This window comes from Oryzias latipes, chromosome 3 (assembly GCF_053564925.1).
Source record: "Oryzias latipes strain Hd-rR chromosome 3, Olatipes_Hd-rR_3.1".
Classification (NCBI taxonomy): Eukaryota; Metazoa; Chordata; class Actinopteri; order Beloniformes; family Adrianichthyidae; genus Oryzias; species Oryzias latipes.
The window spans coordinates 17,612,508-17,640,357 of NC_136239.1; the positions used below are offsets into that span (position 1 = coordinate 17,612,508).

General features: G+C 38.3%; 2 protein-coding genes across 3 annotated transcripts; both read left to right on the plus strand.

The window, feature by feature from the left end:
• The first annotated feature begins 1,177 nt into the window (after positions 1 to 1,177).
• LOC144990949 (uncharacterized) lies at positions 1,178 to 17,283 on the plus strand. The gene is made up of 10 exons (XM_078944308.1): positions 1,178 to 1,312; positions 3,169 to 3,382; positions 10,706 to 10,890; positions 10,960 to 11,175; positions 13,610 to 14,009; positions 14,208 to 14,329; positions 14,442 to 14,681; positions 15,840 to 16,001; positions 16,123 to 16,212; positions 16,304 to 17,283. Exons 2-10 carry the CDS (start codon positions 3,169 to 3,171, stop codon positions 16,472 to 16,474), a joined length of 1,800 nt encoding a protein of 599 aa, XP_078800434.1. The 5' UTR covers positions 1,178 to 1,312; the 3' UTR covers positions 16,475 to 17,283.
• Positions 17,284 to 17,308: 25 nt separating this feature from the next.
• On the plus strand, positions 17,309 to 27,840 carry pir (pirin). 2 transcript variants are annotated; one of them, XM_078944310.1, is made up of 10 exons: positions 17,309 to 17,448; positions 19,395 to 19,497; positions 19,597 to 19,689; positions 21,101 to 21,181; positions 22,074 to 22,280; positions 23,781 to 23,865; positions 24,071 to 24,115; positions 25,998 to 26,080; positions 26,972 to 27,038; positions 27,135 to 27,840. In XM_078944310.1, the coding sequence occupies exons 2-10, from the start codon at positions 19,405 to 19,407 to the stop codon at positions 27,251 to 27,253; spliced, it is 873 nt and encodes a 290-aa protein (XP_078800436.1). In that variant the 5' UTR covers positions 17,309 to 17,448; positions 19,395 to 19,404; the 3' UTR covers positions 27,254 to 27,840. The 2 variants fall into 2 exon arrangements, with proteins under 2 accessions (XP_078800436.1, XP_078800437.1); XM_078944311.1 differs by having other exon boundaries at positions 17,319 to 17,448; positions 19,388 to 19,497.
• The last annotated feature ends 10 nt before the right edge of the window (positions 27,841 to 27,850 follow it).

The window sequence follows — 27,850 nt, forward strand, 5'->3', positions numbered from 1 at the left end:
ACTGCACTGCCTGTACTGTTGTACAGAATATTGTCCTATCTTTTTTTTCCCTTTGTGTTACTGTTTGCAGTGGGGTTTTTCTATGACATGGTCTGTCAACAAATTACAATATGAACAATAAAAGTGTAAATGTGAATCTTGTCCAGTCTCTTGCAATCAAACAAAAAAGGTGTCACTTACATTTTACAATAATTGTCATCAAAACTTTATCCATAGTTTACATCAGAACCTCCCTCTAAAGTACACAGTTATATTGACAACATGACTAAGTAATTTGGCTGTCTTGTTCGTAGACAATGACACAAGGACTTGACATTCTGATGGCACTGACATGTTCAATGACATAAAGACTTCGTTATGAGAGATGAACTAAAGATTTTGAGCAAGTTACAGGCTTTTGCAAGAAATCCATAGTGTTTTACTGTTTGTACAAATTGTTTTGAGAAATGCACACACGTATTTGCAAACTTCAATTCTGATCTGAGTATTTATGCTAAAGCGACTGAAAAAAACTGTAAAGTACAGTACAACACGCATGTTGGAGGTAACCAACTCGCATTTGTTAAGAAGTTTGTAATCATTATGGGATGGCCACATGACCTACGCCTTGACGGCCATTTTGTGGTGAACTCTGAGAAATGGCGATTTTCTAGTTTTTTGACAATGTGGGAAAACGACACTTTTGTTAGCGGGATTTTCACGAAATCGCACACACATGCCGCCAGCTTGATTCAGACAAATGTAAACAATAAAACAATAACTGAATATTTAATGATTGCTAAAAAAAGAAATTCTTTTTTTCACCCATCAAATTGATCTAAAAAAGATAATGCCACAGACTTGTGATGATGTCAAACATCATACTGACTTACACAGCTGTGGGTATTTATTTTAATGTTTTTCATAAAGCAATTTCAACAAGTTTACAAAGGTTAAATATGGATGTGAAGTAGTCTGTGCCTTTACTTTAAAATTATTCTAACTTAATTATTTCATTCTGCATAATCTTTGAAAAATAGCATTTTCTTATATTGACACTATAAAGAAAACCAACATATTTCTGTTTTTTAAGAGATTAATGCGACACTAGAGGCATGAGCTGCACTTGTTACTAAGTTTACAAGCACACCCTCACTTTAAAGCTATTCCCAGCGTTCCCTCTATGGCCAGTCAAGTTCATCTATATCCGTAGAGGAGGTAGCATATTAAATTACATGGGATCTACTATTATAGAACTTCAAGTCCCACACGAGATGAGCAAAGAGACAATATATATTTTGGGGAACCTGGGATAATTTGACGATTCAAGCAGGTACTGAACTTTTTCTCCAAGATTTTGCATGATTGTGACTGATATGTTGAGAAAAGCTTTACAACTGTTGCACAAAATGAAACAACCTCTATGTGCTATAAATAAAACTGTTTGGTTTTAGAACTTGATGATTAATTTAAGTTTTTGAAAGATTAAGTGAGCCAGTGTGCAAATAGTTAATATGTGTCATTAAAAAATGATGTAAAAGAGATTTTGACGAGTGTCATATCTTTTGAGCTAAATTACTTTCTAAGTCCTGTCAATTTCTTAGTGCTTGCACTACATTGTAGATTTGATATTGTCAGGGTTCTGACTTTTTCCTTAATAAAGAGAAGAACCACACAAGGGATGAGAACTTTTGCTAGACTTCTGCAGAAGGAGAATCGGTCTGTGACAGCGCAAACTGTCACAGAAGAGTTCTCCGTTCTCAGTGTATCCAGTCTGGTTTTATTGGTGGCCAGGGTTGATAACATAAAAGTAGGTCATTCAATCAATCAGTACAGGAACATAATTTTCATGTATAATCAGAACTTTTCAGGTCATTGTTTGTATACTAAAAGATAGAACTGAGACGAACATATCATGGTGATAATGGCGTGTTAGCAAATGATAATTACATAACCCTAACATCCCTCCCTTTTTATCATTTCAAACACGTCATAAGTAAACACAGATAAATGGAAGGCACAAGAGTGAAACATGGTTATTTATTCATAAGAACGAGGCATCAAAACATCATTTCACCACTCGCTTTTGGCACTTTCAGTGAGAGATTCAAACGATGCCTCTGAAGTAGGAGTATTCACACGGGGAGGGGTCCTCTTCAGCTTGTTTAATCAGCTGGTAACGAATGAAAGACTGCGTAGTGGCCTTTATGATCATGGACATGACACAAGGCAGAGCACATGTTGTAAAAGACAAAAACATGCACAAAACGATGAGTATAGGGGTCAATAATTTCAGTAGGAGGTGCCACCATGGACCTGATGTAAGCCAGGACCAGATGTCACTGGTGGGACTGGCACCAGGAGTCGCAGACTTAACGTAGGTTTGCAGCTCTGTTAAGTCATGCAGTGCGGTGGAAATGTCCTGTCCATCACTGGTTCCGTCCGGGATGAAAGTGCAGCAGTTGTCTCCAACCATTTTGCACACGCCTCCCGATGATGCATTTAGGAGGTCGAGCATGAGTTGGTTTTGCAGAACCATAGATCTTATGGCCGACATCTCTGTTCTGCCACTCCGATCCATGGAAAGAGTGATTGTCAGAATTTTGGTCATGCACCCCAGATGCGGAACTCCCATGGGACTCCAGTATTGGTAGTCATTTGTAGGGCAGAATTTTTCCCGTTCTGCGGGCTGAGGTTTAGGGACAGTTATTCATGTTAGATTGGTTGTAGCCAGGATGTGTGCTGACTTCATACAGATCCCATGACCTGCGGGCTCGGTTGAAACCGCCATCTCCTGGTTTCTCCAGGAAAGTCAGGGTAACAAGAAGACATGCTACAGTCACAGCGCAGCTCCGCACCCACCTGCTGTGGTCTCCCAGCAGTGGGCCTTCCATGCTGCTAGGTTGCAGAGTCACTTCAAGGATCCAAGTTCTAATGGATGTTGGGTTCGGGTGGTTTCTTCGCTGACGATTGAGACGAACCGCCACTAAAAGCCTTTTGTAGTCAGACTTCACCACAACAACCTCTTTAGGCCTCTGGTGCACACTGCAACTTACAGTGATTGAGATGTATCCAGCTGGGGCGTTCAGCTATTGTTATTGCCGTGGGTGTTGTTAGGAGGACTTGGTATGGTCCTTCCCGATTACTGTAAATGATCTTGTAGCAATTTTCAGTCACTCTCATTTTCAGATGGTCGTGCTCGATGTGTTAGTCATAGGGGGAGGCCCCCATGCCCTGACCTTGGCAAGCTTGCTGTCCGCTCCTGAAACTGACACAAGTGCCGACTGTGAACATGACCCACTCCTCACCTCCTGCACCTTAGAACCTCAGAGGTGTCTGCTTAAACCAGAACCATCAAACAACAAGGGCTCCAATGGAAAGAGGAAAAAGAGGCAGACGACAGGTACATTTGACAGAACTTGAATATTTAGGTTGGAGATGTACAATTCAAAGAAGTAACAAACTGTTTTTGATGTAACTGTGAAATGTACTTGTATCTATTCACTCTGTGCATACGTTTGTTTATGGTACTCATTGAATTTTGATTTGTGTCGTTACTTGGAGCTGTAAAGGATATAATGATAAATACAGCACATCTCTAACCCCAAAAACCTTTAAAAACGAAATGGCCATCTCAGTGGATTTTAAAAACAAACAGGAAATAAATACATTTAAGTCTGTTTTCAGACACGAGGTGACGCAAGCTCAGAAACATTTTGTGCTATATTATTTTAAGACAAACAAAAGCAAACATAAATACATTTTATGAAATGATTTGAAGTCAGCAAACACATTTAAAACCAGGAGGTAACAGGAGGAGGTAGAAAGAAGAGATGATGACCAAAATAGTTCTAAGTAAAGTTCCACTCTAATCATCTTTTCAAAGGGTTTCCTGTGGTCTTTTAATTAATTTTATGCTGTTTTTAACCAAAAATCCAAAATTAGTGCTGTTTTTTAGAATATAGTCTCTGCAGTATTTGAAATTCACCTCTGAGTTATCACTGTTGTCACGGAGTACGCCCAGCCCCATTTCCCATCATCCCTCTGTTTACACTCTCTCCTGCTAGCTTACAGCCTCTCACACCCCCATCCTAACATTACAAAAATGAACAATATCAGAGCTATCCAGCTGTACAGTTTTGAGTCAGATACCAGCTCAGACGAGGAAAACAAATACAAACATGGATCTATTTGTCAGCAAGTGGATGCATCAGAATGAAGTAGAGCAGGAAACTTGTGGCTTGCTATTGTAGCTCCGCCACAGCTACATGCTTTTTTCATCAGCATTTATTTTGTCTGCCCCCGATTCACAACCATTTGAATAAATAAATACTCAGAAATACAATTTTAAGCTTAAATGTCTTCATATGTGTCCTCCATCATAGACAAAATGGCACAAGAAAATGTTAAAAACACCAAAAACCCAATTTTTATCGGAGTGGGTCTTCAGAAGGAAAAAACTAAAATAATCCAAACGTACCTCTGAGGACATAAAAGAATAACAGGGAAGCGTATAGGATGAGAAAAGACAATTAGAAGACTAATGTCCTCATCAGCAGAGGCAGAAACAAAGCCTGACTGTTAACAAAGTAGCAGAATAACAGAGGCTCAAAGCGCTTAGCTTTTGCAGTCCCATTCACACACACATTCACACACCAATGCCCTTAGCCAAACCACAAGGAGCAAAGCAAGGTTCAAAGTCTTCCCTAATGAAACTGCAAACACAGGCCAAAAAAGAAGGAACTGAACCTGCAACCAGTGGTCGATACCTCTGCCTCTGTACCACGGAGACTTTGAATGAACCCAGAAATGGAGAAGTGATTACTGATGCTTTTGTAGAGTTTTTTAAAATAAATAAATCTGATCTCTAAACATCATCCGTGTCTTCCATGCAATGTCATGAGACACAGACAGAAATTTGACAATATCTGCTGTAAATCCAAGTATTGCTCACATCCATGTTTATGATTGACTTATCACATAAATTATTATTTTGTGGGAACAACTTATTATTTTGTTGGAACAAATTAATTATTTTTTTACCCATGTCAGGCTCCATAAATATCCATAATGGGTGACTTTTTTTTTCTTGCTTGTTTGTTTTCAACTGGTTGACTGAAAACATTTTGGCATTCATTGGCAGGCTCAACAATTTCCAAAACAAAACAAGATTTGTTCTTCAAGTAAGGCTCTAACAAAGAATAATTCCTTTTAAATCAACATTTTACACTTCTAAAAGATCATCAAAGGTCTAAATTCTGCAATTTCAAAAGTATCCTTGTAAGTAAAATACATATTTATATGTCACAGTAGTGACAATGTTTAGCATTGTCAGTGAAAGTGTAAAGAGGATCTTACACACTGAATTACATTTGTAAATGAGAGGAAGTAAGGCTAACCGAAGACACAAGATGGTGTAAGTCAACAAAACTAACCACCAAAAATTGAAATGAAACACGAGAACAGAAAAACTGACAAAATAAAAAATATAACACAGACACCATAGACTTTTTAAAATGCAAGGAAGTATTTAAGCAGATACTATGAGGTTCCATTTGTGCCAAAAATATCAAAATGTGTTTTTGCGTCTACTGTTATGTCTTTGGTCCATTGTCTATGTCCACTGATCGTGTTTTTGCGTCCACTGTCTATGCTTTGGGCTCATTGTCTATGTCTATTGAACGAGTTCATTTTACATTGGTTCATGTCTATGTATTACTAAGCAATATCTTCTGCATGCCCATGATTCTTTGATTATTACTTTGTATTAACTTTGTGATGTATATGCTTGCTTTATCCTTAAACTTTATCTTTGTCATTGTCCTTATCCCATGTCGTCTAACTACGGCGTCAGGAAGATCCTTAGCAACCGTTGCTAGTGTCGTTTGCTACGTCGTCTCGCCATGTCGTCAGGAAGATCCTTAGCAACCGTTGCTAGTGTCGTCTGCTACGTCGTTTCACGTGTCGTCAGGAAGATCCTTAGCAACCGTTGCTAGTGTCGTTTGCTACGTTCTTTCACCATGTCGTGTCCTTAGATCTTGCTGTATTTCAAATTTTGCAAAGGTCGTCAGAGAAGTCTTTTGTACGGTCGATAAATTGTTTCCCGTATTATCACGGAACAAAACACTTTAAAAAAAAAAAAACCTTTATTGACAATCCTGCAAACGCGCACTGCCAGAAAGGGGGGGGGGGGGGGGGGTGCAGCGTACAACGGTTTCACGTTCCCGTTTAAAGTTATTTAGAGTATGGCTTTAATTTAATCTTGTGATGAAACTATTATTTCAAATTATTTTGAAAAATGACTGATCTTTATAAAATATGTTGTTACAAATCTGATGGATAAACGAGGATCAGACGGGCTAATAAGAGCCTTATGTGGTCCCGAGTGCGCCATCTCATGGTCACATAAATAGATTAAAAAGAAAAGCTCAAAAACCAGTCAGTTTTCGACTGTTATATTCATAATTAGTGACTCGACCCACTAAAATTTGAGAAGGTAACTCATCAAAGATATTTTAAAGGCCTCCTGGCAAGGCCCCCGTAAATCGTTCAGCGGCAAAAAAATAAATATTGCCATGGACTAATGACTTGAGGGTTTATTTCTGAACAAATACATTAAATCAACACCAATGTGTTTGTAATTTTATTATTAATAAATCAACCACGTTTTTCATGATCAGAACACAGCACATTCATAAATAGTCTTCGTAAAATGTTCATATTTATTATGTGTCATTCTCCGCGTTAAATAGAAGTAGTTCGCCTCCAGATCAGGTGGTGGCGGTAATGCGCCACTTTGTTTTCGTTTCAAGCGTTGTATGCAAGCCCCCCCCCCCCCCCCTTTCTGGCAATACGCGTTTGAGGGAATATCAAAATAAAGTTCATCTTAAAAACGTGTTGTCATGGTTAACCCTGACGTCTGCTTTGATAAACATTTCTTTTTCGTTCCGTGGTAGTACAGGAAAAAATTTACCGGCCTTACAAAGGACTTTTCTGACAACTTTGGCAAAATTTGAAAAACGAGAACATCTAACGACAAAACACGGGGAAACGTCGTAGCTAACGACAGCAGCAAACACCCTAGCTAACGACAGTAGCTAACGACAATAGCTATCGACAGTAGCTATCGACAGTAGCTATCGACAGTAGCAACGGTTGTATGAGGTTCCATTTGTGCCAAAAATATCAAAATGTGTTTTTGCGTCTACTGTTATGTCTTTGGTCCATTGTCTATGTCCACTGATCGTGTTTTTGCGTCCACTGTCTATGCTTTGGGCTCATTGTCTATGTCTATTGAACGAGTTCATTTTACATTGGTTCATGTCTATGTATTACTAAGCAATATCTTCTGCATGCCCATGATTCTTTGATTATTACTTTGTATTAACTTTGTGATGTATATGCTTGCTTTATCCTTAAACTTTATCTTTGTCATTGTCCTTATCCCATGTCGTCTAACTACGGCGTCAGGAAGATCCTTAGCAACCGTTGCTAGTGTCGTTTGCTACGTCGTCTCGCCATGTCGTCAGGAAGATCCTTAGCAACCGTTGCTAGTGTCGTCTGCTACGTCGTTTCACGTGTCGTCAGGAAGATCCTTAGCAACCGTTGCTAGTGTCGTTTGCTACGTTCTTTCACCATGTCGTGTCCTTAGATCTTGCTGTATTTCAAATTTTGCAAAGGTCGTCAGAGAAGTCTTTTGTACGGTCGATAAATTGTTTCCCGTATTATCACGGAACAAAACACTTTTAAAAAAAAAAAAACCTTTATTGACAATCCTGCAAACGCGCACTGCCAGAAAGGGGGGGGGGGGGGTGCAGCGTACAACGGTTTCACGTTCCCGTTTAAAGTTATTTAGAGTATGGCTTTAATTTAATCTTGTGATGAAACTATTATTTCAAATTATTTTGAAAAATGACTGATCTTTATAAAATATGTTGTTACAAATCTGATGGATAAACGAGGATCAGACGGGCTAATAAGAGCCTTATGTGGTCCCGAGTGCGCCATCTCATGGTCACATAAATAGATTAAAAAGAAAAGCTCAAAAACCAGTCAGTCTTCGACTGTTATATTCATAATTAGTGACTCGACCCACTAAAATTTGAGAAGGTAACTCATCAAAGATATTTTAAAGGCCTCCTGGCAAGGCCCCCGTAAATCGTTCAGCGGCAAAAAAATAAATATTGCCATGGACTAATGACTTGAGGGTTTATTTCTGAACAAATACATTAAATCAACACCAATGTGTTTGTAATTTTATTATTAATAAATCAACCACGTTTTTCATGATCAGAACACAGCACATTCATAAATAGTCTTCGTAAAATGTTCATATTTATTATGTGTCATTCTCCGCGTTAAATAGAAGTAGTTCGCCTCCAGATCAGGTGGTGGCGGTAATGCGCCACTTTGTTTTCGTTTCAAGCGTTGTATGCAAGCCCCCCCCCCCCCCCCTTTCTGGCAATACGCGTTTGAGGGAATATCAAAATAAAGTTCATCTTAAAAACGTGTTGTCATGGTTAACCCTGACGTCTGCTTTGATAAACATTTCTTTTTCGTTCCGTGGTAGTACAGGAAAAAATTTACCGGCCTTACAAAGGACTTTTCTGACGACTTTGGCAAAATTTGAAAAACGAGAACATCTAACGACAAAACACGGGGAAACGTCGTAGCTAACGACAGCAGCAAACACCCTAGCTAACGACAGTAGCTAACGACAATAGCTATCGACAGTAGCTATCGACAGTAGCTATCGACAGTAGCTATCGACAGTAGCAACGGTTGTATGAGGTTCCATTTGTGCCAAAAATATCAAAATGTGTTTTTGCGTCTACTGTTATGTCTTTGGTCCATTGTCTATGTCCACTGATCGTGTTTTTGCGTCCACTGTCTATGCTTTGGGCTCATTGTCTATGTCTATTGAACGAGTTCATTTTACATTGGTTCATGTCTATGTATTACTAAGCAATATCTTCTGCATGCCCATGATTCTTTGATTATTACTTTGTATTAACTTTGTGATGTATATGCTTGCTTTATCCTTAAACTTTATCTTTGTCATTGTCCTTATCCCATGTCGTCTAACTACGGCGTCAGGAAGATCCTTAGCAACCGTTGCTAGTGTCGTTTGCTACGTCGTCTCGCCATGTCGTCAGGAAGATCCTTAGCAACCGTTGCTAGTGTCGTCTGCTACGTCGTTTCACGTGTCGTCAGGAAGATCCTTAGCAACCGTTGCTAGTGTCGTTTGCTACGTTCTTTCACCATGTCGTGTCCTTAGATCTTGCTGTATTTCAAATTTTGCAAAGGTCGTCAGAGAAGTCTTTTGTACGGTCGATAAATTGTTTCCCGTATTATCACGGAACAAAACACTTTTAAAAAAAAAAAAACTTTATTGACAATCCTGCAAACGCGCACTGCCAGAAAGGGGGGGGGGGGGGGTGCAGCGTACAACGGTTTCACGTTCCCGTTTAAAGTTATTTAGAGTATGGCTTTAATTTAATCTTGTGATGAAACTATTATTTCAAATTATTTTGAAAAATGACTGATCTTTATAAAATATGTTGTTACAAATCTGATGGATAAACGAGGATCAGACGGGCTAATAAGAGCCTTATGTGGTCCCGAGTGCGCCATCTCATGGTCACATAAATAGATTAAAAAGAAAAGCTCAAAAACCAGTCAGTTTTCGACTGTTATATTCATAATTAGTGACTCGACCCACTAAAATTTGAGAAGGTAACTCATCAAAGATATTTTAAAGGCCTCCTTGCAAGGCCCCCGTAAATCGTTCAGCGGCAAAAAAATAAATATTGTCATGGACTAATGACTTGAGGGTTTATTTCTGAACAAATACATTAAATCAACACCAATGTGTTTGTAATTTTATTATTAATAAATCAACCACGTTTTTCATGATCAGAACACAGCACATTCATAAATAGTCTTCGTAAAATGTTCATATTTATTATGTGTCATTCTCCGCGTTAAATAGAAGTAGTTCGCCTCCAGATCAGGTGGTGGCGGTAATGCGCCACTTTGTTTTCGTTTCAAGCGTTGTATGCAAGCCCCCCCCCCCCCCCCCCCCTTTCTGGCAATACGCGTTTGAGGGAATATCAAAATAAAGTTCATCTTAAAAACGTGTTGTCATGGTTAACCCTGACGTCTGCTTTGATAAACATTTCTTTTTCGTTCCGTGGTAGTACAGGAAAAAATTTACCGGCCTTACAGAGGACTTTTCTGATGACTTTGGCAAAATTTGAAAAACGAGAACATCTAACGACAAAACACGGGGAAACGTCGTAGCTAACGACAGCAGCAAACACCCTAGCTAACGACAGTAGCTAACGACAATAGCTATCGACAGTAGCTATCGACAGTAGCTATCGACAGTAGCAACGGTTGCTAAGTCCTGACGACAAAGTGGGACGACCAAAGACATAGACAGTGGACACAAAAACAGATTTTTGGCACAAATGGAACCTCATAAGATACTTGTTTTTTCATTCTGACTCAGTTGGTTTAAACTACAACTAAAGGAGGCATACATTGTTTATAAGATATTCTCATTGTATGGAATAAATATGATATAATTAATTTGAGGTCAGACAATCAGTTTAAAAAAAAAGATGGGTTTATACTGCTTTATGAGAATTGATACTTTTCCTTCTTGCATATGTCCTAAACCTATAAAGCACATTCTTTCTGCTTTGTTCTTGATCAATTCCAGGGCATCATATGGCCGAAGAGCAACAATCAAAGTTAAGCATTCAAGAGTGTGTTTGCCCCTCTCTCCGTTTCCAAGTAGTTGACACATATGGAGATTGGGCAGCCCTCTGGGAGAGCCAGTTTGCAGCTCTGAGCATCCCTCACCTGCGCTCACATGCACTGGTGCATACAGACCCTCTTAAGAAGGTACAAACAAACACAAGGCTTATAGAAGCAATGCACCAACTCTGGTTATAATGTTGGCTTTTTGGTTAGACAGCACTCCAGGAGTTTGTTGTCAAGCATGAGCGTTCAGAGGAGCTTCACACTCTTCCGGACCGAGTTTACATTCTGGATAAAAACACTTTCTTTAACGACATGCGACTTGGCAAGAAGGAGAAGAAACGTCTGCACCTCCCTTCAACACTGAAAAAGAGTCTGGCCTTCAGTTTACCAGGAACAAAGCTGAGTGTGGATTTCTTTAAGGATCAGGTCAGAGTTTTTTTGTTTTTTTTTTGCTTATTTGAATGTAAACATTACTCCTCTCAAACTGGAAAGACATTTTTATGTTTTGCTTGTGCATGTGAGTTTTGCTAACTTTTATCCAGGAGGCAATCTGTCTCATGACTTTAGTTGCAGAAAAACATGAAAAATATTAGAGTGGAGATTAATTTTATACATTTAAAGGTATTCGAACTCTCATGTTTGACCACATCGATCCAAATCCACTTTAAAATAGAAAAAATGTGGATAACTTTACTTTTCGTTGTTCCACATCTAATTTATCACATAAATTCCTTTTTTTGTACATGTTAATGCATTTTTTTTTCACATCTCGTGAAGGAGTTTTTGATGTCAACAGTTTTGTATCTAGTTTAAAAAAAGATATGAGAAGTAAAGAGATAAACCCTAAAACAATGTGGCATTCGGTTCCCTCTGCCCACTCTATTACCCAGAGAGGAGAACTGCAGAGTTGTCCATGAATGTAAGTGAGTGCACACAGGAGGAAGCAATTAAAGCCAAACCCCACTGTTTGCTCTTTGGCTGCTAACTAAGAATGCCTGTTGATCTTTTGCTTTAAACCAATCCAGATAGAGGCAAAAAGAAATCGAGACAGCGATACTGTTTAACCTCAAACGTTAACATAGTGGAGAACTAAATAGTACAACAGGAAGGTCCATTGAGCTATTGTGTCATAAAGAATTGGTTATGTCAGTCCTTCATTAAGGGAAGAGAATGTGCATTTGGTTACAAAGAGGAAATATGCAGTAAATCCTGTTTGTGAAACATAAAGTGAAAGTTGATGGAACAATACCTCCAAAGCATTCTGCTGCACCCTCATGGTTTTTTGCCAAAACAAAATAGACTGAAAGACAATGTAAAAGAAAAACATGACAATGCACTAAACTGGAATCCTATTCTAACATATGGAAGTGCTTTATATTCAATTTGGGGGGAAAAAAATAAAAAACAAATAACGTTTTTTTTGTGCTAATTTTTTTGTGTGTGTGTTTGCTGCCAATTATCTAAGAATTACAAAAGCAAAGAACTCCAAACAGGCCTTGGCACTAACCTTATCTTCTCATGAAAACTATAATATGACAGAAAACAACATAAAACATAAAACAGCTACAATATGTCCGTGTCAAAGACATGATCCATTTCTGCTTCGTTCATGAGCTCATCACGATATCGCCTTGTTTTTGTTCTTCCTATATAATCAACACATATTAGAGAGTAAATTATAGGGAAGTATTAGTTATAATGACTGTATGATCCGTTTTTTTCTGGTGATGCAGAAAAAGGCGGATCCTAACAGGATATGCCTGTTCTGAGGTTTGAGGTTTGTCTTAATGTAAGCTGCAGATGCAGGTAGAGGCTGTCAATGAAGTATGCAAGAGCATCCCAAACAAACAATATAAACATTGCAAGTTCTCATTATTATTAAAACAAACAGAAACCTAATGCAAGTTTAGACATGTCTTTATCTTCTAGCTTGTAGTCCTGAAAAATTTAGCTCAAAAACCAAAAATTATTAGCTTAAAAAACAGAAGAATTATATCGAAAAGTAAGAAAAAATATGTACAACACTAAGTTGTTTTGAAATGTATCTCAAAAAGCAAAAAAAAAAACATTACATGAAAAAAAAAATCTCAAAAAGCAAAAAAAATATATATGTCCAAACATTAGGAAAAAATATCTTTAAAAACAAAACAACGTATCTAGAAGATCATTTGAAAAATTATTTCAAATAACAGACCTTGTGCCACAAAGTTGACCATAGCCACAATGTAAACATTCTGGTGATGCTGGACTATGGTGCTTTGTGTCCAACATTGTCTTCATACGACAAAAAACAAACAGTTCATGGCACATAAATAAAACAGAAATGGAAATGGATCATGTCTATGACACGGACACATTGTGGTTTTTCAACTTTTAATTGCAGGTCACAGTTTTCATAAGCAGAGGAGATTAGTGCCCAGCCTGTTTGTAGTTCTTTGTTTTCGTAGTGGTAAAACTTAGTACGAAAAACACCTGTTTTTTTGTTTTTTTTGTTTTTTTAAGTGAATACAATACTTCCATACAAAAGTGAGGCGCACAAGTAGGGTCACAAATCAGAGTGAGTCTAAAAAGTCTAAAAAAATCAACAGGCAAAGGGCCCAAGAGACAGAGAATATTATGAGTGCATATATGTGGCCTAACAAGAAAATAGTATGAATCTGTATAGAACCAAACAGTTTTATGGTATTTTGAAGGAAATACCAGAAAAAGAAAAAGAGCCCATGATAACTTATATTTATCATGTGCTGCTAAACCCCTAAAGCCGTAGACAAAACACACACATTGTGTTTGATGTGTGTTTGCTCAATAATATCTACGGTTTTATCATTGCTTCAGCTCATTTAAGTATCTTTATGTTCAGGTACAGAGATACAAATTGGACAAAGTGTTGGTAAAGGACACTGTGGAAAACATCATCCCTGTAACTGTGGACAACACGGACATGGAAGACGATCAGGCAATTCATGACCAGACCAGCAGGGAAACTGAAAGGAGAGTATATGGAGTAGAGAAGAGAGTAAAATATTTTAAAGTTCAACTTCAAGAAGGTGGCGTTGTAAAAGTCCATCATGTCGTGATGGCAACAGGCCCAACCCGTGCACAGATGGCAAACATCCCATCATGGGTACAGAACATAGGAGAGAGCTACCCAGAGGAGTCCTTACGACACACAGTCCATCTCATGCACTGGCAGCCAAAGTCTGAGCAAAAACTTGAAGGAACTAATGGCCAGCATTCAAAAGAAACTTTTTCTAATCAAGGTAAGTAAGACTTTCCCTACGATTATACGGCACCCTGAACTAATGAAATTTTCAAGTAAAAGGTCGATTGCTCAAAGTCTAAAGCTTCAGAATTGATGGCTGTGTTTTTGCCAGTATTTTATGATAACTCTCTTGATTTTTCAGTCACCATTTAGCTTTACAAGCACTACATGCATATCTGTTTGGGGTTGTTTGTAGTGTGTGAGGCAGGGCAAAGAGTAATGGTAGTTGGTGGAGGTCTGACCAGCGCCCATGTGGTCTCAGTTGCCTTGCAGCAAGGGGCCAGCCATGTGACATGGGTCATGAGAAAGCACCTGCAGGTCGAGTGGCCGTGTGAAACAGCATGTGGATCAAGCATGAAGGAAAAAAAAAACACTATGGTCAGTCTTGTCTTTTGACACTTCAGCAGTGATGTTTCTTTTTGTCCTACAGCTAAAACAGTTTGATGTGGGTGATGTGGAAAGCCTGGTGGGTCGTTACTCCCATGTGGAGCATGGCATAAAGATGGACGGTCAAGCCTACCTGCGGCAGTTCTACAATGAACGGAGTCTCCACAAAAGGCTAGCCATGATTCGACAGGCTAGGAAAGGGGGAGCTGTCACCCCAGAGGCTTACATCCAACTGCAGCCATTCATACTGAGTGGGCAGGTGGAAGTGAAGACATACTGTCAGGTATTGTTGAAAGTACAACACATGGTAAGAATTGTAGTTACTGCTTCATGAAAAAGACTATTTTAAATGTTAAACAAGTTTAGTAAATGTACAATAAAATAACTGTTAAACCAATTTCAAAGACCCTCTCAAATGAAAATGGTGTTTTTGGTGTTTTTATGTTCTTGCAGCATTTTTCTGACGATGGGGGACATATATAGATATAAAGAAGCTTAAGCTTAAAATCGCATTTCTGAGTATTTTGTTTTACAGATCCTTGTGAATCAGGAACAGGCGAAAAAATGTTGTTGGGAATTAATTTACATAGGTCGCAACAATAAGCAGGCTACAACCTCCCCACTCAGCTCCATTCTGAAGCATACACTTGCTGAAAAATAGATCAATGTAGGTCTTCATTTTCCTCGTTTGAGCTGGAATCTGGCTTAAAAATGTACGGCTGGATAGCTCCAATATTGCTCGCCATTTTTGTTGCACTGGTCATGTTAGGTTGGGGTTATGAGGGGCTGTAAGATAGCAGGAGAGTGTAAACAGAAGGATGTTGTGAAGTAGGGGCAAGCTTTTTCCATGCAGCCCCGCCTATGACTCAGAGGGGAATTTCTAATGAACTATGTCCTAGACAACACAGGTTTTTTTTTTTTTTTTGCCTACAAACAGCATAATCATAAATAAAAGACCACTGAGAACACTTTTACAACAGATCAAAAGATGATTGGATTGGGACTTTAAACACACAGTATACTTATAAGTTTAGTCGGTCGAAAGGCTCAGAGTATGAAGACAGTATTTTCCCCTTGCCTTGAAGAACTTGGAGACAAAATATAATAAGGATAAAAAGTGTACAACAAAACTTTTGATTTCTTTTTCTTTCATTTTAGGGCTTTTTTATGTGTGCAGTTTCACTTTATAGATATTGTAAAATGTAAGCTCCACTACAGCAAAGTAAAGCAATAGAAACATATTTAAACATCTAATTAATATGAACCCAGTAGCTAAAGAAATTTTGGCTAATATTATTATTCTATGCCAGGAAGTTATATTGTACTTTATATAGGAACCGTATGATATCATACCATAAATAAAATAAAAAACGTTAAAAAAAAACATCATGCAAAATCATCACATCCTGTGCTCATTTTTGTATTAAATGTCATCGTCCAGGTGAACGAGGCCAGATGGTGCTACAAGGACCAAGCCTGGAGTCTGTCTCTCAGCACTGGGGACTGCTGGACAGGAGATAGAATCTGGCTTGCCACAGGCTGCAAGCTAGATGTCAATCAAGACCCATTACTTAGTGAGGTTATGAAGGAATTTCCAATTCAGGTGAGCTAAATCCAACTTTAAAGTGACACTCTTCTGAATGCATACACTTACCATACGGGCCATGTTTTAGTGACAGAGTGGCCCTGGACAAAAGATGCTGACTTTTCCTCTGACATGTAAGGTTTTAGATGGGTGGCCATGTATAACGGAAAATTTAAAATGGACAGAAGGATGCCCTCTCTACCTGATGGGACAGTATGCCGCTCTTCAGGTAATCGAAGCATTTCCTACAAATATTTGCAAAGCAAAGTTAGTCAAAGCATCAACCTTTGCAATCATTTTGCAAAAAAAATCTTTCCCAGATTGGACCTCATGCAGTGAACCTGGCTGGTGGACAGGCTGCCAGCATGCGAATCGCTGAAGACATTCTGCAATGTAAGCTGCAGTGCAGCAGAGAACCGTCTGATTTGAGGGGAAGCAAATCAAAAACTGAGGATTATATAAAACAAATGCAAGGATTATTGTGGCTTTAATGACAACATGTATGTATGTATTGTATTTTCTGCACACAGTCAAAACTGTTCAAGGTCACAAAAGGGTATTCTTTTTAAATTCAGACTTTATTCTATCTGCATCAGTTGAGAACAGTTTCTCGTGGATCCATTTCCAGCTGTATTTGGATAAAAACAGAGTACACCCTGGAAATTAAGAATTAAAGCAATGTTTGGTGTCACTTGATTTTATCAAGTCTGCTAAAAAAAATCCCAGCTGAGGGGAGCCGTGGAGGTGATTAAAGAGGGGGAAATTATGTGTAATATTTACATAAGAATATTTAATTTGTATCCATAAATTCAGGTAAAAAATGTGTAGAATAAAAAATAACTATTTTAGGAAAATGAATTGATCAAATCTTTGTGTTTTTGCATTATCCTTTAAGATCCCATTAAATTTAACCATTTGCTTTTTCATTAAATTACCTCTGATGCAAGTGCAACTAAGACTTAAGATTTAAAATATATATCTTCAAAGTCTATAAAGAAACAAAAAATTGATATTTTTCTGCAGAACGTTTCCTTTTCACAGGGGAATTATTTTAAAAAAAAATTTGTAACTTTTGTAAATGTCTTTATTGCTATTTTGGATCGATTGGCTGCCAATTTGCCTTTTAGGGTGTCACTGATTACTGTTTATTACTCAGATACATTGTGAGTGTAAAACTAATAAAATGTCTCCTGATTATTATCCTGTTTTTGTGTCTAATGGTCACTCTAGCTCAGTGCAAACAGTTATTTAAAATTCTTAATTTATTTCAATAAAACTGACGTGATTTTTGTCCATTATATTTATCATGGACTCATTTGCATTTTCCCTGCGTCCCGTCGTTAGCCACGCCCCCTCTGTGCTTCCGCCTTCCACTCTAACCTGAAGAGGAAAACGAAGGAGCTGGAGTTACATTTGGCTTAAAGAAAGGTTTAAAGAAGGAAAATACAGTCTGGTTCTCACGCAGGTGAGTATGTTAAAAGCGGGCAAATTACGCCGCTTTTACTGTGGCGGTTTTAGCCTAAATAAGTGAGCGGACTGCGAAAAATAGAGCCTTGCCGTTTGTGTTTTTGTCAGTATTTAGGGGTACTACTACCGAGGAATTTCCATACTTGTTGTTGAGGGAAGTTATCAGCTAAACCGGTGATCGTTATTTCTTAATTTAATAATGTGGAGGGACCTGTTCGGTGTTGCTCTATGGCTACTTTTGCCTTGGATGTTCATGTTGTTTACACTGCAGACGGTTTTCACCGGGAAGCGCCACAACCTCCCCGACTCTGCCGGGAAGAGTGTGAAGTGGAGGCGTGGAGGTTTCTATGAATGTTGTCTGTGGAAAATCCACGGAAACCGGATGACAGCTTTCAGCTGCAGCGAGAGGTTGACAAACAGATCAGCTGACCGCTGTCATGGTAACGGGCGGACGGATTTTGTCGAAGAAACCCGTACGGATCTTCTTTCGTTACAAGACGAGATTTTAGTTTTTTTTTAATTACATCTTTAAAGTCACAAAACGTTTGATCACAAAAGACAATTATAGTCTTCAAAAATACAACACTGTAACAAAAACCAGGCAGAAGGCATAAAATAAAAATGACACAGCAAAGACAACAAAGAGACCCAGGCAAAAGTAATATAATTGTAGAAACAAAAAATAAATAAGAAGAAAAAAGGGGATTAAATCTGGAAACAGATAAATAACTTTACAGTTTCAAAGCTGTATTGCTTTCGTGTTTTGGAAGGGATTTGCTAAATAAATTACAATCTATTAAAAAAAATTGGGTCTTAGTTTAAAAACTGACAATTAGGAAATTCATCTTCTTTCACCGTTTATTCCCTTTCGGGGTCACAGGGTTGCCGGAGCCTATCCCGGCCACTTGGGCGATGGCAAGGGATGCCCTGGACTGGTCACCAGTCTGAGCGCAGGGTAGAATATCCTCAATCACACATCCATTCACGCTCACACTCACACCTATGGACAATTTAGAGTTGCCAATCAACCTATGAAGCATGTTTTTGGATGGTGGGAGGAGAAAAGCCGGAGATCCCGGAGAAAACCCAGGCATACACGGGGAGAACATGCAAACTCCACACACAAAAGTCCCCCATTGATGTTGTTTTTCATGTCCCCCAGCCGGGACTTGAACGGGGGGCCTTCTTGCTGTGAGGCAAGAGCGCTAACCACTGTACCACCGTGCATCCATTATACATTTAGGAAATGTCTTAGTTAATCAAAATTTTAAGAATTGTATATTTTTGTTTTATATATCATCCCAAAACTGAAAAGGCTATACATAAAGGAATGTCGTTCACATAAATCCTTTCACAGAAATCCTGCCGAAAAATAATAACCAAATCAATTTGGGGTTTTTATTCCGCGAAGAAAAGAGTAGGTAACAAATATCATGCCGTGTGACAAAAATGGTAGCCATTCTAATTTGTATTGTATTGTATTTTATGTTATTGTTTTGTCAGTGCTTTTTACTGCATTATTGTTATACAAGGATGTCATAGAATGTCAAAGCAATTTGTTTTTCATAAACTACAAACCCTCACTTTTGCAGTTTTTCTAAAATAGGCTAATCTACCCCCTTTATTTGATTTAACTGGGAGTTATGGGAATTTTATTGATCTTTTGTTTTCCTTTTAAATTGCATTGCTTTAGATTTTCAAGCTGGTAAATTAGGAACATGCCAACAAAGGGAATGAAGGAAAACACATGCATCAAAAGCTGGCTTTATATTTTGATCCACTTACATTTTTTTTTTTACAAAATGTTGTTAATAAATTTAGAAACGTCAGCGGAAACAAATTTAACTTTGAAATAATGTAGCTAAAAGCGAACTGTGTTTCTAGAATTTGATTGCAACTTTTTTTAATCTCACTGATGATTGAAATCATTTGTGCATGGCCTAGTAAGCTCAAGATGGATGTGAGGAAGGTGAAAACAATAGTTCTGAGTGTGGAACAAGCAGAAGGAGTTGGTGCTCGAGTCCGCAGAAGCATTGGCAGAAAGGAGGTAAGACGCTTAACAAAGTAGATTTTAACTGTACCAGCTTTTACTTAAATTCACAAATATCAGGGCAGCACTTTTGTACTTCATGTTTTCATTTATCAGCTGAGAAATCTGGATCCTTTCCTGATGTTGGATGAATTCAAAGTGAGCAAACCAGCAGGTTTTCCTGACCATCCCCACAGAGGATTTGAGACGGTGAGAAGAAGTGAAGTTTACGCTTTCTTGTCAAAAGCTGATCATTTGTGTCGTTGGGCTTCTTGAAATTTTTAATTTGTATGTACAGATAAATGGATGTGCTTTCTGTCTGTGTTCCTCCGTCCATCACTTTACAGATGCATTTCTTTCCCAAAGAGCTGCAAACTAGTGTCTAAAAGGAACAGCTATTTAAAGTAAAGTACTTACCATAAACACTAGAGGGCGACATGACTGTGTCCAGAGAAAGTTTCCACCAATGTTTCTCACTGCATGTGTCTCTATTTCCTATTAAAATATAGAACATGTAGGGGCTAGAGTAGTGGTAGTGTAGTGGTTAGCACCTTGCCTTCGTTTGAATCCCAGCTTTTCTGTGTGGAGTTTGCATGTCCTCCCCTCTTTACTTTGGCTCCCTCCTAAACCAATCTTGACAGGTTAATTGGTGATTCTAAAAGATCCCTCAGGTGAGTGTTTGTATGTCTTTTTGTGACTGAACAATGCACTGGTGAAACCTCACCTTCGCTCGATAGGTGGATCCAGCATCCCTCTGACCCTCAGCAGAACAAACTGGGTATTGAAAGTGGGTGGATGCTTATATAAGATTCGCAATTGTTGAATCTGCTTAGTGTGTACAAATCCAATTCAATGCTAGACAGTAATATTCTAGTAAATTAAAAATTTTATAAATAAAAATTCTAAATTTTCCAAGATTCTATTTAATGTATGTTATGGCATTTTGAATAATGTTTTAAGCCTTTTGAATTTGGGATTTGTCTTTGCAAAAATATGAAAATTGTAAAACAATTATTTTCTTAATAATTCAACATATTTTTTTTTCAAATGTTATGATTTGGTTCTTAAAACATCAAGAAACTTGCTGGTCATCAAACAAAGCTCCCATCCTGGGGTCAGTTTCATAACAAATGTCCATTCAATTTTCCAACTCTCGTATTATAAGACGATGCAGGAAGAGGTTAAAGTAAAACATCCAAAACACAGACATTGTTCTGAGATTGCCAGACGTTGCCCTCAGAAGTGTTTGATTTGGCAGATTTGCCGTAGTTGTTCCAGTGTGGGTGGACAGCACAAGGCTTCACTCCCAGCATGCTTTTCAGCAGGTGTGTTTGCTTACTCCCACATTGCTTTAGGAATCCCACAGCTGTGGAGACCGATCGAACACAGATCACAGCAGTGGCCCCAGTTTCCCCCACGTACACAGATGTTCACCTTTGAGCCAGCAACTCTGCTAGCATTTTAACTAGGTTCTGTTTTGACCTGTGAATCTAACTTTGAGCTTTTTGTCCTGGGCCAAAAGACTTGTATCCCAAAGTAAAGTTAAAGCATTTTCCAATCTTTTTCGCTAAAATTGTGATATATTCTTGTATCAGAGCCATGTCCTGTGTGTGTATTTCAGGTCACATATGTTCTAAAGGGAACCACAGCTCATGAAGACTTCTGTGGCCATTCAGGAGTACTGAAGCCTGGGGATTTGCAGGTGTGGCCTTCATTAATGTCCCTCATATGATGCAAAGACCCACATTTATTAAGCTTCCTTTGAAGAGCAAAAAATAAAATAAAAAAAACTAAAGAAGTGATTTGGTACCAGGTTAATACGTCTGCCTGTCAGCATAGGGGTTTGCTAACTTTTGTTTGAGCTGTTTTGTTCATAAATCTTCCAATTTATAAAATACTTTCCAAAAAAGTCTTCAAGTTCACTTTTCCAAGTTTAGGACATCCCTGTAGTAGCCCGTGTGAAGTGTTCTGAAAAAGTTAGATATGTTTGAATCAGCAGCATTTTGTCACTTTGTTGGAAAGCAGTACAGCTACATTAAAATGCACATAAAGACACTGCACTTCTGGCTTGGCTTCAGTCTGCAGGAGAGTTGCAGACTCGACGTGCTCTCTAAGAGCTCCAGCCTCCTTTGGGTAAAGCAGATGCTCAAGCATGGCTGCCCGTTTTCTGAGAAAGCTCAAATGTTTTCCCAGGTGACACTAAAGTTTCATTTGGTTTGGAGGTGGAAGCTTTAGACCAAGCATGAAAGGGCAATAATCAAGACATTCAGACAGAAATTTACAACCTGGATGCATTCTAAAGAATCATATTGTTGCTCATGAAAGGTAAGCATTTAATGTACCAATGCAATGTGGTCAAGATGGATTTAAACTGATTTTTCTTTAACCATATCAGTCTATGGAATAAATATTTTGTTTAGGTGTAAATAAAATAAAAAAATTGTGTGAATTCTTGACCTGTAAGGTCATGATTTTCACTCATTCTTAATCTCCTTGAACCTGGAAAATAAGAACAAAAACTTTTGAAAACATTTTTCCCTCTCAGCTTTTAACAGATTTTGTGTGTCATAAAAATGTCTCTTTCTTTTTGTAAGTGGATGACTGCAGGGCGCGGAGTGGTGCACGCCGAGATGCCTGTGTCAGATGAGCCAGTGGTTGGCTTGCAGCTGTGGGTGAACTTGTCAAAGCGAGATAAGATGGTGGAACCAGCATACCAGGAGCTGAAAGGGTCGGAAATCCTTAAACCCAGTGCAGGAGGAGTGACCGTTGCTGTGATATCTGGAGAAGCCTTAGGAGCCAAGGTGGGTTTGGGAGTTAATTCAGACCGTGATATTACCAGTCAGAGAAAATCTTGAAAAGAAAAGCATGTTTACTCCCCTGATTCCTGTTGATTGCATGACAATTGCTAATTTGCTGAATTCTCATAGTAAACAGGAAAGTCACACAATGTGTGTGCAACACTGCGTGTCAAAAAGAAAAACACAATAGTGCCATCTAACCACAGTTTGACCAGAGTTATTGTGACTTTGAGAGGAAGAAGCCACAAACGGGAAGCAGATTTCCCTTTCTCAGGAAGTCTTCTTATTTTTTTTCATGTCTAAGTAGCTTTTTACCTACACATGATGAAAAGAGCCAAACCGGAATACTGTTTAAAGAACTGATGACACACTGCCTCGGTGTGAGAGACTTGAACCAAAACTAACACATTTGATTTAAATTAGTTTTAAAATAACCTTTATTATAATCTTTAAAGACCCATTCCAATGGAAATGTTTTTTTTTTTTCCCAACACGTTGTTGTGGCATTTTTCTTATGATGTATAAAAAAAAAACTAAGAATTTCTTTAGTCAAAATGCTTTGAATCAGGAGCAGATGAAAAAATGCCATTTAATAAAAGCTTGTAGCAGTGACACGGTGTGGGCCACAGTTTCCCTGCTATGCTCCATTCCAATTTTTCCACTTCTGGAAGACTTGATCCATGAATGTCTTTGTTTTCCTCGTCTGATCTGACATCTGCCTCAAAACGCTATGGTTGGATAGTTATGTTATAGCTCGACATTTTTGCTGAACTAGTAATGTTAGGTTGGAGTTGTGAGGGGCTGTAAGCTAGGAAGAAAGCATCTAAAGATAGGGATGATGGGAAACAAGGACGGGCTTACTCCATGCCAACAGTCCCTCGTACAACTCAGAGGTTAATTTACTAATGAACTCCTGTCGCTCCGCAGAAACTCTGTGCTAGAAAATGACTCAGGTTTTTTAAAATGGCTAAAAGCGGCATAATCATAATTAAAAGACCACCGAGACTGCTTTTATAATGGATCAAAAGATGATTGGAGAGGGACTTTAATTTGTCAACTTAGACCCTAGCTACCGGTAGTTATTTAAAAATGGTTATAAAGCTAACTTAATTAGCCACTATCTTTTAAAAAGAAAAGTATATTCAGTCATGCAAAAAAACACCACCATCCTTTCAGCTTATATTCTTTCTGCACTTGTTGAGAGACCGGCTCTAAATTTTCTGTCTCATCAAGTTGGTTTCTTACTTACTAAGGTGTATCACCATGGCAACCACTGCAAGGAAATATGACCATCTCAGGTACAGGTTACATTGTGAAACAAGAGATGAACACAGACAAATGAAAATAAGTAACTAATAATCTTCTTGCACTCTGAGTAAATGCAAAACAATAATCTTGACTGTGGCTTGATTTTATTGCCACACAACAACAACACAACCTGGTGTGTACCTTGTGTGTAAAGCTGAGAGTGACGTTTTTATCTTTTTCGCTTATTGTGTTCAGTCCAAGGTCTACACAAGGACACCAACCATGTACCTGGACTTCAAATTGCAGCCAGGGGCCGTGCATGTACAGCCAGTTCCTTCTGGTAAAAAAAATGTCTTTGTGCATTTTGTTTTTTTAGGTGTTAACTCACACATTTGCACATTTCCACAGGGGATAATGCATTTTGTGTGTTTGCTACATTAAAAGATCTAATTGTTTTTTATAAATTCTAAACAGTAAAGGTTAAAAAAAGACAATTAAAGGGTAAAACATCCTTACCGGCTTTTTCATTTTTTGTCTATTTACAGGATGGACTGCCTTCATCTACACTCTCACAGGAACCCTTCATGTTGGTGAGGTTTGCTAATTTATTCACTGTGTGTTCTTGAGAAGCAAGTATACTGACAGTTTAGTGTGATTTGTGCGATCTCTGACTGAACTCCTCTACATCCCAAACACATTTGTGGTCTCTGGCCAATCACAGCTGGCCATCCGCTTCCATCCTGAAGGTCCATGTGTTGCCTTTAAAGCTTGATGGATTCGTTCTCTCACTGAGCTTTCCTCAGAAGTCAGCTGAAATTCACCCAACGCTTCCGTGAAATATGAGCGTGTTGTTGATGTCTGGCTTCACATCAATGGCTGGATGAAACTGCTGCATCAGTGATGACTTGACCCTTGTTGACCACATGTATTTTGTGGAAAGTTATTGTGTTTTCAGGGAAGTCCCCCAGACGTTGTTGGTTTGTTGGAATCTGGTGTTTTTACAGACAGAATTCCCCTTTCATCATTCTTTCATAAACTCTGCATTTTTTTCAATGCTTTTTCTTTTTTTGTGTGTGAGTTACACTGGATGATCTCCAGTTTGGAGATTATTGCTTCCAGATGTTTTGGTGACACAAGGAAAGGAAACTTGTTGCTACATCTCTTAATCGGAAGTCTCCTAATGTGTTTTTTTGATGTCTGTTGACTCTGATTTCTTTCATTCAACATGATCAAATTTGTCTGCTGTCAAAAATGGTCAATCACAATTTATTGTTACTTGATATGATCTGGAAAACACATTTTATCTATGATTCATGATCTAACTTTTAAACTGCTAAAATACCAGTTCTACATGTCAAAGAAAGATTTGCACAGCTGACAGCGATGTCCTAATGTTTGGGTTCACTTTACGTCAATACAAGTTCATGCTTCCATGCTTCCATGCTTTCTGGGTGGTGGTGGGCTGCTTGTCTGTCCCTGGGCTGCCCCCCCTGGTGCGGCAGGAGCTTACATTCTCTGTGCTCCTGTGCCCCTCTGCTCTCTTTTGTTGGGGGCTCCTGTGGCTGTTCTGCCAGCCCTGTTCTGGGTGGCAGAGGTGGGTCACCCGGCTGGCGAAATTCCTCGGTCTGCTTTCCCGTGTGGGTGTTTGGTGGGGGAGGGGGGGCAGCTACCACTGCTGCCTCGCCTTTGGCAGGGGTCTTGGTGTGGGGGTGACCAGTCCCTCCCCCTCTTTTTACATCCCATTATACACCACAGCACAACACAATTGTTCACATGAGCACAGGTGTCAGCTCCCCTTCGCACAAATACATCACAAATGTGTGATAGAATGATAAGCTTGACATGTGCTTGTTTGTATGCATAGATGTGCATGTGAGCTATAGTTGTATTGTGTTGCCAACAGGTATTTTTGTTTTATTCGAGTGCTTCTTTGTGCACATTTAACTTCCCACTCCCTCCTTTCCTTTTTTTTCCATCCGGTCCAAAAAAAAATGTAAACAAACATAATTAATATGAATCAAGTTTAGCCTCAAATACAAAAGGGGTTTATACAAATATACACCTCGTGTGTCCGAAGATTCATAACCCCCTATTGTAACAGTAAAATCTGTTCAACACCAGAGGCTTTCCGCTCTTATTTTTCCTCAGCTGCTGGACAGGGCAAGTTTTAAAAAAAATACAAATTTATGCTTGCAAAGAAAAAAGTATATCCTTTATTTGTGCATCATCTAAATGGTATTATGCCTTGGTGTTAGTTGATGAAAAAGATTAAAATCAAAATTACTGGATTATTTCAGAAAAGCCTGTGACTTGATTCTTATGTAGACAGTAAACCTATGAAATGATGGGAAATGTTTTTTCTTTAGCAAGAGACAGTGACATTTTCTTCAATAGATGTGATTATAGGAGAGCTGGAAATAACAGATGTTTCTTTTTATTTTTTTTTTGCTATCAATGTTCTTTGCTGTTAAGGACCTGATCAGGAGCAGAAACAGGTGGAGCCGCATCACACTGTGGTGTTCACAGATGGAGATTGTGTCAAGCTTGAAAACAAGGTAACTGCTGACTGTCCGCTCAAGTTGAAACACGTCATCTTTTTGATCAGCCTGTCTCAGTTTCCACTCTTGAATGTCTCTATGTGTGTGAAGCTGAATGTCAATTCATTGATTTGAGCTAACACTCCAAACTGCAGCAGCAATTTACCTTCACTGGCTTGTTCAGCCGGCTCTGGAGCCAGAAAAACTCTACCACTGTGTTTTTCTAAACACTGAAAATAGAATTTCTATTTTATTTCCAACTTTTTACATACATTTTCTCAAAATCTTAACCTGCATCATTAGCCCCACACAGAGGGTGCCTAGTGGTAGAGTACCCACCCTGAGCCTTGAAGGTTATGGGTTTAAATCCACAGTCTTAACAAAGAAAATTGAGTTTCAGTGCCTTCCTGTTTCACTCTCAGCATCAGGGGTTGAGTTGGGGAGGGGGGGTTACATCACCACATGGTTGCTGAATGTGGCTGTAGCTCACCACTCTCCAAAGTGAAACATCATATGAAGACAACACATTTAAAAAAAACTTTGTGTTTTGTGTTCAAGAACTGACAGTTTTGAGATTTTAAGATTAATTTTAAATAATAATAATTTAGCCCAAACTGGTTTCAGATCAACGTCTTTTTAAAACTCCAAGTCTAATTCCTTTTCAAACCATTTTTTTGCTTACACCTGTATATTCAACATTAATATTTGAATTTATTGCAGTTAAACTTGAGAAATAAATTAGTTTGTCTAAAAATATCTAATTCATGTAACAAGACTTAATACATTAGTGCAATTCTACCGATTTTTTTTTGTATTACTACTACTATTTTTGCAACACTTGTTTTCTAAAACACAAAAATGTGTTGGCTAAACATGGAAATAAAATGAGCTTTTTATGTCTTTCTTCAGGGTTCTGAAGTTTCCCACTTTGTGCTGATTGCTGGAGAACCCATCAAGGAGCCTGTTGTTCAGCACGGTATGTCCCGCCTTTTAGACAATATTAGTAACTAAAAACAAAGTTAAATATTGTTATTCATAATTTCATCAGCTTAAACACTTGTCTGCTCCTCAGGGCCGTTTGTAATGACCTCAGAGGAGGAGATCACACAGGCGATGAAGGACTACCGCACTGGGACAAATGGCTTTGAAAGGGCTCTGAATTGGAAGTCAAAAATAGGAAGTTCCTTCTGAACATTTTATGCAAAAAAAATGTATACATTTATCTGAATTCTAATTATTTTAAAAATGTTATAAATGGTTTGGATTGATTTTTAAAGATTTTTACATAAAATATAGTAATATATAGGAAAATGTGATTTAAAGTTTGTTCTGTTACTGTTTACTAAAAAACTTTTAGTAAATTTCAATCGTATTAATTAGTTTTAGTGTTTTCTTGACTGCTTTTTCACCATCATCTTCCTGTAGACTGTTTGACTTTAAACAGTTTTTGTTTTGTTTGTTGGAACAGAAAATCCTATTGTCTTCCTCTGAGCTGCTGCATTGACCAATCTGGAAGGTTATTATTACTCTAATAATTGTTTATTGTTTGGTAAATATTCTTATTATTTATGGATATTTTGCTTTATTCAAGTCTGTATAAGCTAAAGGTAAAAGAATGATTGACAGAACACTGATGCTGCACTCTGGTGGCTGCAGATATTCATGAAACTACAGGACAGTACTCATAATTTTAAAAATGCATTTTTTTCATAGACCTATTGACTCTTTAGAATGGCAGATTTCATATTGTTTGGGTGCGAAATAAATGCTTGAAGTAGTTTGCTGTCG